Genomic DNA, 21,868 nt, shown 5'->3' with positions numbered 1-21,868 from the left:
TAAGAACATTTCTTATTAATAAACTTATATGAGTAGGGATTTTAATACAGATAGAATATTTATGCAATGTAATGCTAATATTTGTTCTATTAAATATTAATAGTAGCTGTTCTACTAATTTTACATGCAAAACTCAGGGATGTTCTCTACCTGTTCTGCTGCAACATCACTGGTTATTTGGGTATCTCTTGTTGCCTTTCCTTTCTTCAGAATATCCCTGTGATGCCCTTTAGAGATTTCAGTAGTATATGGGAGGAGATTTTCCATGGATTCATCCTATAATGGTGATGTAGTGATTAAAAGCCTGCCAGCATTATGAGTGTAGCCAATCACCACGTGGGCATGTCCTTACCATATAGTTGTTTCCTGGCTGGCATTGGGACAATGACGGGGCGGTAAGAAGCATTGCAGTCAGGTCAAGACAGGAAACTGTCAATTTTCTCTTTTCCTCCAGTGCAGGAGAAATGTGATGAGAAGTAGATGTGGTTGTTGTTTTGTTTTATTTTTTAAATGTTAAGATTCACAGCAATCCTAAACATAGACCAATTTGTTTGTAGTTGTTGTTTTTTTAAGGGGGTGGGTGGGAAGAAATGTGACAAATTCCTGCTTCTCACACATACTAATTTTGTGCCAACTGCCCTGCAGAAGAATTCAGAAGCATATTGAACACCATCTTAAATGTCATCTTGATTTGTTTCTGTTTTAGTGAGTTTTAATGCAAGAAGATATGTAATATGAGGGGTACAAAACAGCAAGATTACAAAGCAAAGATAGAAGTATGCATGTACTGTATTATCTTGTGCCATAAACCATATAATTGCAAATGAGAAAAATAGTATTGCTACTGTTAGGGTTACCTCAACTCAAGCTTGTTCATTATTATTTGGAATTATTTGGTTAATTTCTTATAGCACCTAGAACTCCATATATTCCTTTTTTTTCACTTTCCTATTTAGACCTCAGTATTTCGTCACATTTTTAAAGGCTTATTTCATTCGGATGCTGACAATATTTCTTACAAAGAAAATAAATTAAAAGTTCGTTTCATCTGGACACTTACAGGCCAATACAAAACTCTGCAGATTGGGCTTTGGCTCCCTTCCATGAAATAGCATCCTGTGCACCCACGGACATTCAGGGGGGATTCCCTGAATGTAGGATTTGCCAGCTTTGAGAAGAGAGGAAAAAGAAAACCTCTTTGTACTTAAAACTCCACATACGCACTGGAGCTGGACTGAAGTCTCCAGTTCTGATTGCTTTGTAGCTTCAAATAAGGGGACAACGCAAAGCGACAAATGTCATTGCCCGTCCCTGCTCCCCTTCCCCATGTTTCTAATCTAGTCTGTAACATATTGCTGTTTTTTCAGGGAAAGGTCCAGGTCCAGTTCGCACATCACAGTTACAATATCATAGTGCTTTTGGATGGTGGGACTGGATATGATATTCATTTTTCTCTGGGCTATATAGGGTCAGCTCTGTATATATGTCCATCTGCTGTCCTTTATTATTTGAACATGGAATTCAGGGGGCTATTGCTTATCTGCACCAGAGATTAAATTGCCTCATGCAGGCAAGAACGCTCTTCTCCATCCTGATATTAGGATGAGAAAGAGCAAGCCCTAGTAAAATATGGTGCAAGCAGGCAGGTAGAGATTTCCCCCGCCCTGCTGCTGTCATCACCATCAGGAGAAAGGACAATTGGGCCTCCTCTTTGGGTTAAATTGCACAGTGATAAAATGGATGGCTTTACCTGAGCAGCAGCTTCTCTATACTCTCCTCTCTTGATTATAAAGAGAGGGAGGGTTGTCTGTGTGGAGCAGTCGGCTGGGGTTGTAATTCCATGAGAAATAATTTTGTCTATAATTTGGGTGATTCGGGTTCATTGTAGTGTGATGAGTTGGCAGATCAAGAAAAAATGTGAACCAGATTGAAAATGCATTTGAAAGGGAAGGGAGTGCAGTAACGGCAGGGTGACTTAAGAACATAAGAAGACCAGGATCTACACTACTGCTTTTAAAGCGCTTTAAAGCACTTTGAAAACGTTTTGAAAACTGTATATGCAGTGTGTCCTGGGTTCCAACAGTTGTCAAAACTGTTATAAAGCGCTTTAAAGCAGTAGTGTAGATCCCCCAGGGTCCAGCTAGTCCTGAACTCTGTTCACACAGTGGCCAACCAGCCATCGGCCAGGGTTGGCTACATAGGTTTCCTCCCAATCTATGTGATGGACTGTATTCCACCCTTCCTCCAAGGAGCTCAGAGAAGCATATGCGAGGTGTTCTTATTTTGTCCTTACAGCCAATCTGTGAGAGTTGAGGTTGAATGACTTGCCCAATACCACCCAGTGAGCTTTATGGATGAGCAGGGGTTGAACTCTAAGCATCTCATATCCTTAGCCAACATAATCTAGCCATGCACAACATTGGCTGAGGTTTAGAGCCTGTGAGCTTCTACTTGGCAAGCACAGCACTGAACCAGGCACCTGTGCTGTCTGTGCTTGACTTTTGCAAACTCTCAGGCTTGGCTTTCTTATCCACCATTAAAAAGAATAAAAAAGTATGTTGGGAGGGTTCCAATGGAAGTGTGTATGTGTGTGTGTGTGTGTGTGTGTGGACATGTACATGCATAATTTAGGGAGAACTTCTAAAGAGGTGGACAAATTACTGAAAGTAATTGTTATTGAAGAAACCACTAATGATAGGTAGTGTAATGTAGCATAGTGTTAAAATCAATGATGTATTTATTATGACAGCTAAAACTGTTTGCCCCAAATATAGTTTTTCCTGTTAAATCTCTCTGGCTTCGCAATCTGACAGTTATTTGCTATGGATTATTCACACTAGTCTGTATCATGAACTGAACGCAGGACCTTAACATCTAAACTCCAGGCAATTTGGGCAGCCCTTGTTAGTCTGTATTCTGAAATTGTGTGGCGAGGGCCTCTGCACAATTGGCATTGGTATGGAACTCCTTGTATACCTAGGAGCTAATTTCCTTGGCAGTGGGAAAGGACTTGAGCTGCTCCTCTGCCATGCTGCTTCTGTGTGATAGATGCTCCCTGTGAATATTTGCACTGTTGCTGTGCTTTCCATGGTGTCCTAAACACCCTTGCTGGCTGCATGTCCAAGACATTTCTGGGCTGAGTGCTAGTTTGATGTGGGGGTGATTCGGGGTGGGGGAATTGTTGTAAATCTATCATTGCCTGACTGGGTGTGCTTGCTTCTCTGCCTTCATAATACTTTCACAGCCTGTCCATTGTAAACAAGCATTATTACAAAGGGAACATATGTCTCCAGTGCCCTCTCTTCAGGCATTATACATCCAAATGTTTAGGACGGAATGTACATGGAACTGCAATTTCTTACACACTTTGGAATTCTAGCACTTTTTTTGTTCTAAATTGTGTCCAACTAAGGAATACAAGGGCAACTTCGTTCTTGCTATTAAAATGAAAATAGAGAAAAGGGGGGATTACACATACTATTTCAGGGAAAGTTCGTCCAATTCGGTCTAGATTTTTAAAGGACAAATTCATTCAGTTCTCCATTTAAACGATTTATAAATCTAATCGTGGTGATATTTTGCAATTGTAAATTTTATGTAAAAAGGGTTAGATAAAAGTTCTAATTCTGAAAAATAACAATGGCTCCAGAATAATTTAGGAACAGCATGGCTAAGAGTAATGATCCACACACCATCTAGCCTTTGTTAAAATAAAGAGCAGTTCTAAAAACCAGTTTTATTTTTGACCAGCATCCAATATGTCTTCTCTTTCGAAATAGGTGAAATATGAACTTGTCCTTCTATTTTTCATTAAGGGGGAAATAACCTAGTAGTCCTCATTTTCGCCAATGTGGGTTGTTCTTAACTAGGCCAATATAGAATTTCAGTAATCCTATCTTATGGTATCCAAAAAGCTGGGATAACCATCTCAAAGAAATAAATACAAACTAGCGAGAGTGCATAAATGGGAGAAAGATGTTGTAGCCACGTCATCTAGCAGCTTTATATGCGAGAGGGAAAGGACCTGAATCAAAATGAAACACCAAGGTTTTACTAACGTAAGAGCAATCTGAACAGCTAAGAGCAGCTCCACACTTTATGGAGTGCAATCAATCGATGTGGATGGACTTGCAGCAAATGCTTCAAGTGTGAACGTTATCTTTCCATATATAAACTTTTTATTAGGTTCAGTTGCTCTCCTATGCACACTTGGAAGTGAGTCTTGTTGGATGTGTTGGGACTTACATTTTGGGTAAACGTATGTAGGCTTGCACTATTCATGGAGAAAGTCGCACCAGACTACTACTATGGCATTTTAGATACACAGACACACCCTTCTCCAAACTTACTTACCTTACATGCCTTGCTACAAAAAGGGGAAATGGATGTACAATCTGATCTTTCACCTGTATATTACTGAGGAAGGAAAAAAGAAAATGTGTAAATATAAAAATGCAAATGAAGAAGGGAAAATCTCTGGGAAAAGGGGGACAAGAAAGGGGTAGGCTTTCTTGCATTCATTCAAGGACAAAACACAGTGAATGAAGTCCATGGTATCAGAGACCTTCTGTACTGTTTTCCTTCTCTGTCCCTACTCATTTTCTTTTCTGTGTTTTTTACTTTGTCATTGACTGGCAGGGCCTTTCTTTATAACAGCAAAGAACTCAGGATACTTTCTGATTCAATAAAACACCACAGTAATTCTGGCAGGGAAGGGGGTGGGTCGCACAGAGGAGAAAGACTATCTCTATTCCTCCCTTTCCTCTCACATGCCTCGTGGGCCTACTCCAAGCTGCCTCCCTGGAAATGACTCAGGCTGCTTCCAGATGAGGCTTTTACCATGCAGTCATCCTGCTTCATTCACATAATTCGCCGGGGAGAAGTCCAGATAATGTCTTCCATTTGTAACCCTCTTGTGTTTTTCCACCACTTCTTTCATCACTTTTCCTTACACAAAATGTCCTTTATGGAGAAAAATATGAAGTGGTCCCACAGTGCTTCATTGGTAACCCTAAGAGATCTCTGTCCGGGTAGCACCCGTAGAGAAAGAAACCGCAATTACTTCTCAAATTGGGGTGGGGGTTTTTTAGGGATGTATGAGAATGTTGTTCATGTTTTCTAATGTGTATTTGTGTAATGCGCACTTGCTCATGTGCACATTTGCACTAATGTACACTTGCACTAATGTAATTTAGCACAAGTGTGCACTTATGCAAATCCCCCCCAAGTAAAAAAAAAAACACCAGTCTGCAAGTCCTTGGAATCTGCACAATGGAAAAAGCTTCTGAATCTGAAAGTTGGATTCATAGAAATCTGAACACATTTGAATTTGATGCTTTTATACAAATCTATTGTCCTTTGCCTCAGGCAGCAAAATGTTTTGAACAAGCCCTGAGGCATAGGGTTTGGCTGCCAGCTGGAAAGGAAATTAGCTCTGCAATTCCAAATTTTACTAAACAATTCTGAGTGGCATTTTTAACATATAAACATCAGAATATGTAGAGGGCATGTTTTGGGGCTCAGACCTAGTTCTGTCAACATCAGTGGCTAAGCAGCAGTTGTTGCTGTCTTAAAAAATTAATTAGAACCCAGATTGCTCCCACTGAAATTACTGTATTTTGGCGGTGGGTGTAAAAATGTGTAAATTAATCCAAACTCTTTCCTTATGGGTTCACGGAGTGTGATATGCTACAGGTGAAAATTCTAATATACAGCCCTGAAACACTGAAAGCAGCATGCAACGCAATCAAAATGGTACTTTATAAAAGTTATCAAAATGAAACTGATGTTATCCTTGCACTATTGACTTCATTGATTTTTTTTTTTTTTAAACCAGGCTGTCATAGAGAACAAATGGCCAGCTTTGGATTCCACCCGCTTCCTTTCACAAACACCACTATTCTCAAACCGATTGCCCTCGCCAAAGGTAACATGTCACGGAAACTTTCTTCGTCTTTGGCCTTTGTTCATTTCTTGAGGATCTTGCTGCACTTGGTGTGATTAATATTGCAATTTATTGACTGAAAAAACATAATTACTTTTAGAAGCCTCTGACTTCCTCCTCCTCCCCAGATGCAATTTTTCATGTAGCTTTTCTTTCATTTGCTTAAATTCCCCCCCCCCTCTTTATTTTGGATTTCTTTCAACACTTTACTTCACAGTAGCAAAAAGAAAAAGAAAAAAAAAGATGATGTGCCTCAGCTGCACATTTGGCAGTGGATTAAAAATTGGTAGTTGACACAGTGCTTTAAAAAATACTGAAGCCTGCATTATATGGCAACAGCTGAGGATTTTCAGAGCAGCTAAAGATCATTGAACTGTAATGTCTGTTAGCTATTTGATAAACTTTGAAGTTTCAGCTTTCTTTATGTTATGTTTAATTCTCTTTTCTATATGCAATGTGTTCCCAACAACATTTGTGCTAGCAGTAAGATAGCAAAGGGTCATAAACTGCAGACAGTAGTGCTTAATGTATGTTAATTTTTCTCTCATGGGAGCAATAAAATTTAAGTCTTACACCTTTGCTTTAAGCACACTTTCTTGGAAGTGAGTTCACTGATTTCAAGTGGGATTTCTCTCAAAGTAAATGTGTTTTAAGTTCAGGGTCCTAGCCAGTGCTTTCATTTAAATTTCAAACTGCTTCCAGATCATAACCTGCTTGCATCTTAGGTACTTTGGGATAGTTAAGTGCCTTCCAGAATGTTGCAAAATGGCTGGATCCTGTTAAAGTCTGTGGCTGTGATCCAATAAAATGGAATGTGCATGGGGGAGAACCGTGCACACAGCCGGATGTTTCTTTGAAGTTTCTACTAAGGCTGCGCTTATACTGCAACAAAGGCCAGCTTTTGGGTTTAAAATGCATCTTGCCTTTGCAAGATACAGCTGTGGTGAAAACCTCAAACAAACTTCCGACCTCACAGGGTTTTCTCCTCTGTGTGTTTGTGTGTGTTATAGCGTACTTGTGTCATGTAGTCTGTGCAAAATACAACAGGGCTGGTCTACACATTTTGTTATTCTCATGGTATTCCCCTTTGCTGTGCTGGCTTTCCTTGTCCTCTGGCATAATTTCTTGTAAGACTTGTCACGTAGATCTATGGCTTATGTGGAAAGTTTATTCACCAGCACTAGATATTCTTGAAACCATCATTCATTGACCAAGAAACTTTCCTTGTGACCCAGAAGATCTACACATTTAGCTTCACTAATTCTTATGATAGGGTAAAGAAACTTACCACATGAAAGCAACTTGCCATGGAAATAACTTTCAATTTGGGGCTGACCTGAAAAGAAGAGACAACGTGGAAGTTTCAGTTAGTGAAAAAAATGTGACTCTCCACCTCCTTATGAATATTGGGAAGCATGAACACATTCAGCTTGTGTTACATCATCTGCACTGGCTGCCAATGAGCTTCCAGGCAAAACTAAAGCTGCTGGTTTCAACCTTTAATACCCTTCACTACCCAAGACCCACACATCTTAAAGACCAACCGTCCCTATCCCAGCCACCTTGCCAATTGTATTCCTTAAATCAAGCCCTGCTTTATATTCCACTAGTATAGGAGGTGAGAAGCTCAATTTCTAGAAGCAGGGCCTTTCCAGTGGTTTTTTCAAAGGCTGTGGAATATTTTTTCTCCAGATGTGCAATGTTGCAGTGCTTTCAATGCCTCCGAAAGGACATTTGGGCCTCTTGCTTTGGTTGGCCTTTGGTTTGGTTGTTTGGTCGGTCAGGTGTTACATTTATTTATTTATTTATTTATTTATTTATTTATTTATTTATTTGTTACACTTATATACCACCCCCATAGCCAGAGCTCTCTGGGCAGTTTACAGAAATTCTAAAATTGAGGTAAAAACAAGTATATAAAATTTTAAATTTTAAAACACAGAACATACACAGCATTAAAAACCATTAAAACACTAAACATGTGGGTGATTAAGATGTGCTGCCATATGACTTTCATTGGTCAAACTCTAAGAGTAGAAGATGTTTCTTCTATTGTGTTTGTACTGGGATGATGATGTTTTAAAGTATTTATTAATTTACTTGTAGGTTGGCTTGAGCCTAAGGAAAAAAACAGCTTATTTAATTAAATGAAGCTAATGTGTAAGCCAGCCCATATTCATGTTTCATGTTCAAGCAGAACTAAGAGAACTACTTTATACATTTTTCTTCCTCTGTTTACAAGTATAATGAACCTGCAAGATGTGAAGACAACTCACATGATTTAAAGAAGCCGCCACATAAAACCTCGCAGCTTAAGGAAAGGCCAAAATCATTCTTGTTGGGAAACAGCCAGATTAGTAACAGGTAAGTCAAATAAATTACTTTCAATGTTGCTGCCTGTAGCTAACTGCACAATGACGAGAACCAGAGTAAGCACTGGAAGACTAATTAGAACTTCTTGTTACTGCCTTGCTATTTTTAATTCATGTGATTAATTACGTTTTAAGTACATGCGCTTGAAACTAAAATGGCACAAATCAAATTCAGAATAGAAACTCTAATGAGCCCATGTTTGCTCATTATTATTACTAAAGTACTAAAAACACATGTTCTAAAATAATAATAATAACAACAAAAAACATTAAGTAGGCCTTAAAATACAGATATCTAAGACAGATATGGATAGATGGGTTTCTTACAGCTCTGCATTCCTTTGTAGAAAAATCTTGAAATATGCTTTAAGTGTAAACATTTGAAGTGTAAACATTTCATGTAGAAGTCTGACTTTTATTATTCTCCAAGATAAAGTCTTCCCGGAGCGTTAAAATAGATTTTATTTCTGAATTTCAGAAGGCATAAGGACTTGGTAGCCCAGTACTTGGTCTAGTTTTCAACATCTTTTGGTTATCCTCCTCAGGTCAGAGAAGAGTGCTCTTTCACGGCTCTCCAACATGCAACTCCCCCAAAAGGCACCACTAAGATTAGAAAAAGAAGAAAAAATTTCAGAAGAATGGTATGTTCACTTCATTGTACTTACTTTTTAAATGGCAACTATTTACCTAGGCTTGAAACTTCATTGAACACTACTTTAGCTGTTGATGTCCTAATCCAAAGTATTTGTCCTGCTGTGTCCTGTGACATTGTATCATCCTTGCAACATGATGGATATAGTATTAGATCTTCTGATACTGAATCAGCCTAAGTAATGGCAATCCTATACTGAGGGTATATGTGCAGTTGCTGCAGTTATAAAGGTTTTATTGAGACAAGGAGGTTCATAGTGAAAGATGGCTTGGGTATCTGTTCTGGGTGTAATTTTGTGTAGTTATGCATGCATAAGTCTTGTCAGTTTTAGTAGGCAAACAATGGCGCTTATGCCAAGCAGTGCACACATATTTCAGGTGTAATATACACTATGTTCTTACACTATGTGAAACAATGGAATATATGGAATCCAGAAAGGCACACATGTGTTCTTCACTTCCACACAAGCTTTTCAGGCCCTCCCTCCTTGCTTGTCCTTTGCCTTCTCTTAAAAGCCTTATTTGAAAGTCAGAATACTCTGGAGTGACATTCAATGTGGCAGGAGGGCTGTGACTGGAAGGGGAAATAGGCAACCCTTCCATGTGTCACAGAAGCACCTTAGAAGCATGAAGGGATACCATGATTAATAGATGCACATTAATCACTGCATGATTAATAGATGCACATTTCTGTTTACCCAGTGACTAAAATCACCTTTCTTTTAGGGGTTTTAAAGATATTTCTACTGCACAGCTCATGCTAAAGAGAGCACATAAAATGAAAGCAAAGAAATCTAATGCTAAAACGTTTGGTGAGTAAATATGCCTGTTAAACTATGTGATATAAATTATGTCTCAAAAATAGATATACTATATGTATGTTTGTGCTTCTAAACAGAAGTCTTCTCTCCTTTTAAAGCACTGATTGCAGCTCCATAGACAAATCCTAAGATGACTTATGTTAATGGGATGTATGCTTGAGTATCATCTAACTTTTTCTGAATGGCATCCAGTTACTACAATCCACCAAACTGTGCAGATACACAGTTTGCAATACACAATGGTTCCCTCCCACTGAGCAAAAGCCTCTCATACCTCATCACAGGGTGGGAGTGGGGGTAAAAAAGGTGGGGGCCAGTGGCTGCGTACTGTTGAATGCATTATAACTTGAAATATATAATTCCAGAAGAAATCAAATTTATGTTTGCAAGATGTATGTTCTCTTTATTTGAAAATAGGAACTTATAGTTTGCAAGATGAGATTTATTTATTTATTTAAAATATCACATATATTTTAATCCACTCAGGGACTTTTGTCAGGAGAATACCTCCTAGGGACTGTGGAGTTTGCTTGCTAGGTATGAATGTAGATGTGAATTTGCATTGGTGCGTGTGTGTTTGTAAATAAAGTGTTCTTCATCAATCATCTGAATTTCTAAAGGTATTTATAATTCTTGCTGCTTTGCTGTAATCTGGCCTCAGACCATTTCTGCAACATTTGAACAGCTATTCAGAAAGTGCAAATATTTATACATTTTCCTGATTCCACAAATGCCATTCAAGGCATTCTGGGTGATGACTGATTGTCCTATGAATATGGAGAAGTAGTTTAAGGCTATCATTACTTTTGCTTAAATATTTAGAACAAGTAAACAGATCCAGCTTCACACAAGTTGGAATTGCCTTTAGGTTGATACAAAGAAGTCTTCAAGCAAACCTAAACAGCTGTCAGAATCGGACACATTGTGCCTACGCCACCTGAGTGAAGGCATGTCTGCCAGCAGCCCTAGGCATGTCCCCTGTGATGATCCACTCCTATAGCCCCCTGAGGAAGGGGTTTGACCACTCCATCCACATCAGATGGAGCTGCCCCACAGCAGAAGGCAAGGGGCAGGCCGATAACTTGGCCTATTAATCCTCCCTGGCTTCAAACTGTGCTTGTTCTTTTTTTCATACTTTAACATGTTTTTGTTCTGTTTGTTTGTTTCAATATTTGGGTCTTGACTTTTTTAAATGTCTAAAACATGAAAACATGAATGTTGTATGGCTAAAATCTCCTTGTTGCAGTGCTGAATCATGATGCGAAGTTTGGTTGAAATCAGTCAAATGGTATTGAAGCAGTAAATCTAAAAAAAATAATTTCCTGCCTTTTGGGTCAAGATGTGGTTGAAATTTTCACCCATGCCTAATTTTCACCTGTGCCTAAAACCAGCCCAGATAGAGGTAGAACAAATCCTAAAAGTTTCATAACAATCAGATGTATGGTTTTCGATTCCACTGATGACATACAAACAAACATTTCCTTTTATTTATATAGAAGATATACCGAAGATCCAATATTTCTGCAGATTGATATTTCTATAAAGAATGAACACCACGTGTTCCTGATAATCATATTCCTTCATATTTATCACCTGTAATTTTCTTTATAGGCTTGGAAAAGGTTTCTTCCTAATCATTTAGACTTACTCATATCAAAATGTCTGGAGATATATATTGTCCCTGATGTTTGTTCTTGAATTCTTAAAAGGTTCTAGGTGTGTGTGTGTGTGTGTGTGTGCTGCACTTTATTGGAAAAGGTTGAAAAGTCATAATGTTGACTTACATTTTCAAGTATTAACAATGAGTTGGATCCAGACTTAGTTAGACCCACTTAAATGGGATTTAACATGATGAACTGAAATCCCATTGATTTCAATGGGTCTACTCTAATCATAACTAAGTCTGGATCCAAACAAATGCCAGTATATTTTGTATACCGCTTGAAAATCAAGTACAAAGATGATGGCAGTGATCTTTTTGGACATTTTATTTAGCCATTAATGCATTATCTCAGCTGTACACTGTAATCAGCTCAAGAGCAGGGATTAATTGCATAAAGGATCTGGAGGGGCGGGGAGCGGAGTGTAATTTAAACGGTATCATAAGTGCTGAGTTTCTTATGTGCCTTTAAGAAATGCACTTTAAAGCTGTGACCACGTGAGAAAAGAGAAGAAAATAGAGGGAGCCCCGAAAGAGTGCAGACAAGTTCAGCCGTTCTCATGGCCTCCCACTCTGTTCTATCATACTATTCAGGGCAGGGGGATGGGGAGGAACCATATCTGGTGTCCAGCTGAATCTTTCGCATATGTACAACTTGGTGGCCCACATATCATTTTTAATTAATGGAACCCATTGGAGTGCATCATCTTTTTTCCATATGCGGTCTGTTTTATGTTACTATGATTAATCCAGTCATAAATGGTTATTTCTTAAAGCATATCAAAGTCAGCTATTCTGTTTTTGTTGTCTATAAAGGACTTCTGGATGTTCTAATAGTAACAAGATTGGGAATACTTTCCTTTCAAGTTTTTATAGTTGCCTTCTAAAAAGTGTTAATTTCATAACTGGATGAGAATGTAATCAATGTATAACCAGAGAGCTGTTGTAGCATAATGGTTAAGAGCATCAGCTGTGAGCTAGAAGTCAGTTCAGCCCAATCTCAATTCACTGGGTATGGCTTCACCATAATATGAGGCTAATAGTGCTTGCTATTACAAAGTTTTATTTTTTTAATGGGGAAAAAGACCTTACCGAAGTGGTAAAAGCGTAGTGCAGACAACATGTTTCTGTTGTTTGCTGCAAGTGACTAAAATATAGTATGTCTTGAACACACACATGCAGCGAACCAGAAATAACCTAAGCTATTATACATAGATTTTGGCTTGACTGGCAAGCCAATGCCATATCTCTTCAAGTTCCGATCTTCCCTTAGTCCAGGGATGGGAAACGTGTGGCCCTCCAGACTCCAAATCCCATTAGCCCTACCCAACATGGTCAGTGGTCAAGGATGATGGATTGTAGTTCAACAACATCTTAAGGGCCACACGTTCCCCACCCCTGCTTTAGTCACTTCTCATGAATCCAGCCAGGCATAATTCCCATTGAGATCAGTCAGACATGAATCAGTAGCTATGCATTTAAGCCCCATTGATTTCAGCACATGTAACTTTCTCGGGCCTATGTCGCTGTATCTGGACCACCTCGCATGAAAATCATTTCCAATACAAATGATAATTCTGTGTGAGAAATAGCATATACTCTTGCATGTATGCTGGCAAATATGTCTATTTTACATGTTCATGCCACAAGAATCCTTGTCTGGTGGCAGGTTCCCAAAGACTGCATGTGTGTGCAATAAGGTGTACACATAGAATATGGATTTTCTTACATGGATGTGAAACGAGTGTGCATTAGCCCTGTTTTTAAGGGCTTCTGCTAAGTCCTGGCTATATAGAAGCTATTTTTTAGATTTCTTGCAGTTTAAAAATCTATATACCTCCTTAATTCAATGTAGTGTTCAAGGCTATGTACCCACAGACTAAAAGAAAATCAGCATTAAATAAGAATTTCCCATTTGAATCCATCTATTCACTGATGCATTCTTTGGAGAATGCATCAGTGGTGCAGTGCATAGTTACCTAAGCAGAGCCTTCTCATTAGAAGGGATTTGCTCGGTTTCCTCATTGAAGGGTTTTAGTAGCAACTTAAAGCCCGGTTTATTCATATAGAGCTTTGTGGGAGGCAGATGAATTGCTGATATTCCTGGGTGTTTTTTATGTTGCTTGTTATAATTGTGTTGTTACACTGGTTTTAATATAAGTGTGTGTGTGTGTGCGCGCGCGCGGATGTGTACGTGCATGTTTATAGCCTGCCTTGAGGTTCATTTGGTGAAAAGGCAGGATATAAATCTTTGATAGATAGATAGATAGATAGATAGATACTGTAGATAGATAGAGCTAGATATCCATATATGCCTAAATATATATATGCCAGCATTCTTAGATAGATATATGCCTGCATCTTTGACCAAGGCTGTCTTTGTCAGTATCTGACAGTTTACATGTAGGGAAATTAGATTCTGGCATTTATGGTCTCAGGACATGGTTTGAGTGCACATGGTGCAGCTACTTTGTTGCTGCTACTGCTGCTGCCTAGCAGGTTTGGGTCTGGCAAATGCTTGGATGGGACTGCTTTGAGTTCCATGGTGCAAGAAAGGTGGGATATAAATGTATTGGATAGATAGATAGATAGATAGATAGATAGATAGATAGATAGATAGATAGATGATAGATAGACAGATAGATACACACACACACATTTTATGGCTTTTCTCAAAAGGAAGGGTTTAGGGTTAGTGCTCTCTCTCTCTCTCTGTGTGTTTGTGTGTGTTGTGCTGTAGATAACCAGTGTCTGAGTGCTGTCAGGTACTGGCTCAGAGGACTGTTCTGCTTTAATCCATTACAGTTATGAATGTTTGTTCAAGCAGTTAAAAAAGTTGTGGCCACAGTTTAACCATACCAAATGTGTGCTGTGATTTATTCATCTACTGTGTCCACACCAACTACTTTGGTCTAATATGAGATAATGGGAAAAGTGTGGGCAAGATACCAAATAATTTTGCAGCCAAAGGGAACAGGCGAAATGTCAAAATATTCCCAAGTATAAAGAATGCCCAGCTCTAATTAAGCAGTAGTCCATAATACATCTCTTTGGCTTTAAATACAAAGTCTTCTAAGCCATGACTTGGCAGATTACAACTGCATTTCTCAGGTTTGCTTTGATTTTTGTAGTTTTGATTTTGTAGATTTTAGCCTCTAAATCTCAGAGACTCAGGCAGAGCTATCCAAGGAATGTGGGAGAGGCCAAGTCCCTGCCAGGGGAACCGCCACTTCCTAAGCCCTGAGGACAGAAGGTGTGTGGGGGGGAGGGGTGTTAGGTTTTTTCATCTTCTTCCATTCCCTCCAATGGAAGGGAATTTGCTATGCCATCTCTTGGGCTGGCATAGATTTCTCGGTATCCTGGGCTTCCCCTGACATACCCCAAACCACCTCATTTTCCACTTCAAGCTCAGCAGGGCAGCCACAGTGGGAGAAAGCTCAGCTGATGTCCAAGGAGGATTTCCATAGGCACTCCTTCCTCTCCATGTGGCAGCTATATTGTAAGGACAAGCCATATAGTTTGGCAGCTGAGCACACACTTTGTGTATAAATTGCCCTGCTACAGACTGGGAAGGGGGATTGACTTCCCCTACTCAAGAACCTGTTCTTTACAGGGGTTCCCCAAAAGAGAATTACTCATAGGCTGTCATCAGTCAGAATGAACCTCATGACATTCCTTTCTGTCCATCTGCTTGGGAACTTTCTGAACCCTTTCTGCCTCCTCCCTTCAGCCCAGGCCTAGGGAAAAAATAAAATTAAATATGCTTTGCATTTTCTTGCCCAAAGTCCAGAAACACAGGACTCAACAAAACTTTATGAAACCCCTGAAACACAAATATTGTGAATTGCCCAGAGACCTCCAGGCATTGGGCAGTATAGAAATAAAATTAAGTAAATGGTAACTTAAGTAAATGGTAACTTTGTAACAGTGCTATCCTTCATGTGGAGAAGAGTTTAGTGTGAATTATCTTTTAAAAGGACACAGCCAAATACCCAATATAAAAAGGTGTTTATTTTAGGGGGCAGATGAAAAGGAAAAAAACAAGGAAAGCAACAGTTACAAATGCAGAATTCCAAATAAATTCATGTAACTTAGTTATGTGTTACCTACTTGAGTAGAGCCTTGGGTTCCAAAGCATACACAGAGTTCATTGTGGAGAGGATGGTCTACCTAGATGTTATATGGAAGGCTCCTAAGGAGTGAGCAAACTCTTACTACTGTGGAAATCTAAAAGCCACCCCCTTAGCAGAGACTTCTTGTTGTGCAGTAGCCTCCATTTCTGATGTCAGTGACCTAGCCAGTAAATCAGAAAATTAGGACCCACCTTCCTAATGATTCCAAACTTACATCTCAAAGGACCAAGCCAGTTTGAAGAAGTTGGCCCATTTTTATTTTTATTTTAAAAAAGAGAGAATGTAAATTTTTGGATGTGTGTTTGAAAAAGAAAGAGATGAGATAAGCCTATTCAGGTGTCCCAGCATACTGCCTACTTATCAGATGCTCTAGGGGGCACTGTTGATCTACATAAGAACATAGGGATTTATCTCAGGTCCTCACATCAATTCCTGTTATATCAGTTAAAGGTTCTTGTGTGTTAAGTTTGGCAAAGACCTTTACCAGAGATCTGGAAAGCAGAATTAAAAGTACTGGCTAGTTAGGCCAATAGGCTGGCTCAGTTTACTACAGCTCTTTGTATCCTTTTTGGTGCCAGTCAAGAATTCTGACATAAGACTAGAGGTCTATCTAGCCCAGTATCTGGTTTCCCAGTGTCCAATCAAATGCCTGTGGGTAACCCACAAACAGGAGGTGAGGGCAATGTCCCCCAGCAACAAGCTGCCTCTGATCCCTGAGATAGCATATAGGCACCATCGTGACTAGTAGATAGTCATGGCCGCATCCTTCATATTTTTTTTCTAATCTGCTTTTAAAGTCATCTAAGTTGCTGGCCATCACCATATCATATGGTAGAAAATTCCATAGTTTACCTTTGTGCTATATGAAAAAGTATTTCCTTTTGAATATCCTGAATATCCCACTATTCAGCTTCACAGGATGTACCTGGGTTATAGTATTATGAGAGAAGAAGGAAAAACAGGATCTGACTCTCCACTTTCTCCACACCATGCATAATTTTATAAAATTCTGTCACGTTCCCCTCCTCACCAAAAGTTCCAAACAGTGTAACTTTTCCTAGTAGTAGAGTTGCTCCAACGCCTGACCATTTTGATGAGCAAACAGGGAAGCTTGGATATATAGAACAGGCAACATAAATGCAAACATGTGTCGATTGGCAAATTGTTCACAGGATATCTATCTATCTAACTATCTATCGAGTCAAAGGGCTGCCACTAATTTCTATATTGCATATAACACCATTTTTATGAATGTGGTAGATACAGTATCAATGTGTTATTTGTTATTTATAGTCCTCTCTGTCTCAAGGGCTTTTGACCAATTTTACGTTGCAAAACTAAACACTTTTTTAAGAGTCAAGTCTTGTTGATCTTAATGGCACAACTGCTAAATAATTGTTTTCAGTATTGTAGTCTAGGAGATAATATACACTTTAATCTTTTTCCTTTTTCCAGCATATACTCTAATAAAACATGTGTGTGATCTCTTTAAGAGCCATGGGTCCACAATATTTCTTGCTAGCCAATCCAAAAATTGTGGTTGCGGGTGCCCACCTCCACCACCACCAATTGGTCAGAGGCAAATGTCTCTGCCCAACAGCAAAGTCATTTCCACTAACTTTTCCTGCAACAAAGATAGGTGGGAAGCACTCTGACTTCTCCAACAGTGAGCAGCTGCTGAAGGAGTCTTCTTTTCCCCACTTCTCTTTCTTTCCTGCTGATACCAGCTGATGCTTGGTGCTAGAGCTTTGACTCCCAACAATAAAAGCCTTGTCACTTGTCATGTTTGCCATGGGTGTTATCACCATAACAAGTGCAACAAATTATAATAACTGAAGGCTGATGAGGTTGATGCCATAGAAACAGAGCCAAAGGCATGCCACTATAGTTCTCCCAATTTCAGTGGGAGAAGGTCCCTGCAGGGGCTGATCAAGTGAGAAGGACCCATACAGTTAGTCCCAACCATATTTCTACTCACAACCACATGGTACTATATTATAGGGAAGACTTTTCAATACCACTGGGTTTAATACGCTTAAATGAAGGCACATCAGAGGCTCTTGTGCATAGCCGTGAGCTACATCAACAAGTGCTGCGAATGAGGATCTCACACTTTCAAACAGATGGTTGGTGCTTATATGTTTACTAGCACTGATCACCTATTGAAATGGGAGGCAGGAAATGGAAACAGTCACTCTCCCCCTAAACAGATCACAAGTAGCCTATAGCACTGACCATCTGTTTAGCACCTCCCACACTCCAGGTGTTGGATGCAGTGGAGATTCTCTTTTTCCAATGAAAGGGAAGTTCCCCTCATAGCTTTTTTTTTTCTTGTGCAAAGGGATAATGATAATGTATAGAAGAACCCTGTTTATATATGCAGATGGTTCCTTACTTGATTTGGCAAACTATCTGCTTTTTACAGGATATATTGCTTTTAAAGTCTTTTAATTCATTATAATTTTAATAACATACCTATACCTTTCCATTTTGAGATAGGCACTGTTATTCAAAATCCTCAGCATTCTCGGTTACAGAGTTCAGTTACAGAGTTTATAGTTGGCATCCTTTTTTTCTCAATAGGAAATGCAGTTTCAAACTAGAAGACTCAAATGTTAATTCAAATATACAAATGTTGTTTGTCCTTTAGCTTTACATTGGTAACTGGCTCATAGAATAATTGGGCCATAGAAGAATTGTTTAAAATATGTCACTTAAATCAAAGTGCTTTCTTTTTTCATCCTTTTAACTCTTTAATGTCGGAAATAGTATATTTTCCTTCCTAATGTAAAACCTACAGAAGATATTCTGTTTCTTTTAATAAATGGCTAAAAGGCGAATACTTCTTTTAGGGAATGAATGAGCAAGATCTGACCTTTTGATTTTAACTTGTTCTTGTCGTCTAGACCCAGCTGTGCGCCTGGCGTTGTTCAAAAACAATGAAAATAAACATCCCCCTATGAAAGCACCAAAGAAGGCACAGACTGAAAAAAATGGTTTCTTTGAAGGTAAGCACAGGAGTTTCATTTTATATTTATCTTTTTGCTCAGATCTTCCAAAATTATGAAAATCATACCGATATGTGGATCAATTTCCTTAAAATTCTTTGCTTTGGGTTATCAGTGACAAAAGCTTTAATGCAGATAATATAAATCTGCTGGTGACATGCGCACACTTTGTACTCAGGTGGAAATTTTAAACTCCAGAGTCTTTGAGAGCCCACCAAAGTGATACCTTCATTCAAAATATCTTTCCTTTATTTCTTGAAAGTTGGGAGGGTGGAATTTAACATCAACAGCAAGCACACATATGTTATCTGTTAAAAGGGTTGCTAGTTTTGAAAGGGGATGCCCTAGGAAGTGAAACAATTAGAACATTTTTTTTTTTAGTTTTTTAGAACTGGAATATATCACAGTAGTGAAAAAGTATAAGGAATAAGACATTTAAATATATGGTATGTTCCTTGACTGCTCCTTGTCATTTTGAATGATAGAAAATCATCAGTGTTAAAATGAATCCTGGCACAATGTAGACAAGAAATAAAAGACACAATATGTACAAAAGTATATCTGGCAACCATACATCCAAGGGTTTTTGATGCTCTATTGATAGGCATACGTGACTAACTTGTTTGGTTAAAGTTATTTTCATCTTACATACTGTTTGTATTTCAGACTTTCGGGGCTTAAATATTCTCCTTCTAGTAACTTATCTAATAAATAATGGGAGGAAATAAAATTGTACATATACTGTGAAAAGTGCACTGAATGGGTTGGAATAAATTTAACTATCCACTGAGATTAATAATGTGCCAAAATAATTATTCTCAGCTGACATCCAATTCCAGTGCCCCTTTTTATTTTCAGTATTTCAAATTTTTCTAGGATCATAACACAAAACACAAAAAGAGAATGAAGGTGGCCTGGCAGGCATATTAATCTTCAGAGTGTAAAATACAGTGTATGAATTCCATAAATATTACATTTTCCTCCCTTTTAGCTCAGATAGGCGTTTAAATGATTGATTGAAAATGTGTTACCTTAAAAGGTTAGTCAGATTTCATTTTTTAAAAAAAACCTCTTCATAATAGTTTTCCACATATTTTATTATCTTTTGTCCTTTCAGGGTTTGGGTATGTTCATGAGTTTTTACAAAGCAAAATAGCCAGAATTAATTGACTTTGTTTCTATAAGATTTTGCTTGTTCTTCTAGATTTTTTTTATTTGTGCTGGAACAACATAAAGACCCTTATTTGTGGTCATTTGTATGATACACAAACTCCATACTGGGGAATCCTCACAAGGCACAAGAGGGTAATAAAATGACAAATTATTTTCATACTTATCTTTCTATAACAAAAGCATAAGAAAGAAATAGATGCTCCATATTGCACAAGGTTCCAAACCACATGGCAAATTTGGGGCATGTAGAATTTACAGAAGAAGTCAATACAGCCCCAGCAATGTAATCTTTTGTTATACTGGATAAAACCTTTTGAAATCCTTTTGTCCCATAAAATCTTTATCATTGCCATTTCTGGCACATCTTAATATGGTTTAGTCCAACATAAGCAGCTGTTTAGAGTAAACAAACATGGTGTAAGTGAAATGCATTGTTCTTACATGCTTTTAAAAATCAGGCTTCATGCCCTTAATTGCCTAAAAAAAACATTTTTCAATTTTTGCTACAGGACATCCACTGGTTTCTCTTGTTACAATTGAAAAGTTGTACTGTAGATAAAATAGCTTATTCAGCTTTTTTAAAAACAAAACAAAAACAAAACAAAGTATTTTCAAAACAACAATGGCAGGTACATTTTTACAGAGGACAGTTGCTTTTGCAGAAGAGAAGAGAATAAGAAATTACCAAAATGGTGCTTATACTGGCAGCATTATATGGTCCGTACTTTTCATACCCTTTCATTTGATTTTGTTTGTGCTAAAAGGTCCAGTACTATCTTTGCAATGCCAATGAATCCTATGGGAATAGATGAGATGCTTTAGCATGACTTCTTAATCCTCCTGCCCTTGCAAGAAGTATGTTAGTAAAATTATTGGGTTGAATAAACATCAGTTTAGTCATAATTTTTTTAAAAGGTTGTATGTACTTGACAGTGTCTACAATTGAATCTAAGGATATGAAATTGTGTTAAGTGGAGTACAACAATACAGGGATGGTATTTGGGGGCTCTATTGACAACTAGTCTTCATTTCCGTGAGGTCTATCAGACATCTGATACCTTCCTTACTCATGATGAACTCAACTTAGAATCTTCTGGAATTATGAAATGTTTTTAAGTGGATGGTTAACACTACTCTACCTTAAGTGCTTCATCAACATGAAATAGTGAGATTTTTCATCATATTGTGGTTTATTTAGGATCCTTTGATACTTTCGATGTAAAATTTTCATGTTCACCATTCATTTCGACAGGAATTTAACTGACCCCATTGTCATTTAATAAAGCTCTAAACGCTGTCAACTCCTCAAAGCTCTTGGTTTCTGAGAGCAATGTACTTATCATGTAGCCCCAAGCTACAGTTCCGGAAGATGCAAACAGGCTCTGAAATAAAGCATGAATCCAGGAAGTGGTGGCTCAGGAGAAAGTGGTTGACTTTTAAAGGGGCAGTTAATGACATCTGGCCGGAGTTTGTGGACCATTTTTCTGACTTAGATGGGCATTTCTAAACCACATAACTTGGGCCGTTTCTACACCTGCCTTTTTCCCCAGAATCATCCCTGGATCGTTCCTGTGCATCCAAATGCTACACAGGGGGTACCGGGAGCAGGCAGGGACGATCCCTCCATTTTCCTGGGATAACCCTTAGGTGTAGAAAGGGCCTTGGTCTGGCAATCATGAACTGGGTATCTTTAACTTAACTTCTTCCCCCAAGTATCAGCTTCTTTCTTCTCACTTTTTCTTCTACTGTGACTTTCTGAGGGCTTGGTTGGGAAATCTGGAGGAGTTGGTGGGTAGGGTGTGGGATGAGATGGGTAATTGCATGCCAGTACTTTGTCCAATTCTTTTTAAAAAATCATTATTAACAACAACAAAGCCCAGGGAGGCTTGGCTTGTGCCAGGTTTGATATCTTTTTGGTGCTAGGTGTAGACTTTTTTATTCACTTTTATTCTAGATATTTAAACTAACTTAAGTTCCATTCATTTCAGCGGGTCATCTCTAAGTATGACTAAGTCTGGATCCAACTGATCATCATATTCTATATTAATGTTTATATTCTATTGTTTTAACTTATTTGTAAACCTCTTGGGGAGTTCTTCATGCTAA

The 21,868-nt window shown here is 38.4% G+C and overlaps 1 protein-coding gene across 1 annotated transcript in view; it reads left to right on the top strand.

Annotated features, from left to right (window-relative positions):
• LRRIQ1 (leucine rich repeats and IQ motif containing 1) overlaps window positions 1-21,868 on the top strand; it is a 119,663-nt gene that overhangs the window by 58,972 nt on the left and 38,823 nt on the right. Inside the window, exons 18-22 of the mRNA XM_063134706.1 lie at window positions 5,837-5,926; window positions 8,187-8,308; window positions 8,862-8,957; window positions 9,694-9,779; window positions 18,488-18,589. Of these exons, the coding sequence (XP_062990776.1) occupies window positions 5,837-5,926; window positions 8,187-8,308; window positions 8,862-8,957; window positions 9,694-9,779; window positions 18,488-18,589 (496 nt within the window). The remainder of the gene's footprint in view (window positions 1-5,836; window positions 5,927-8,186; window positions 8,309-8,861; window positions 8,958-9,693; window positions 9,780-18,487; window positions 18,590-21,868) is intronic.

This window comes from Elgaria multicarinata, chromosome 9 (assembly GCF_023053635.1).
Source record: "Elgaria multicarinata webbii isolate HBS135686 ecotype San Diego chromosome 9, rElgMul1.1.pri, whole genome shotgun sequence".
Lineage (NCBI taxonomy): Eukaryota > Metazoa > Chordata > Lepidosauria > Squamata > Anguidae > Elgaria > Elgaria multicarinata.
This window is presented reverse-complemented; position numbering and strand designations above follow the sequence as displayed.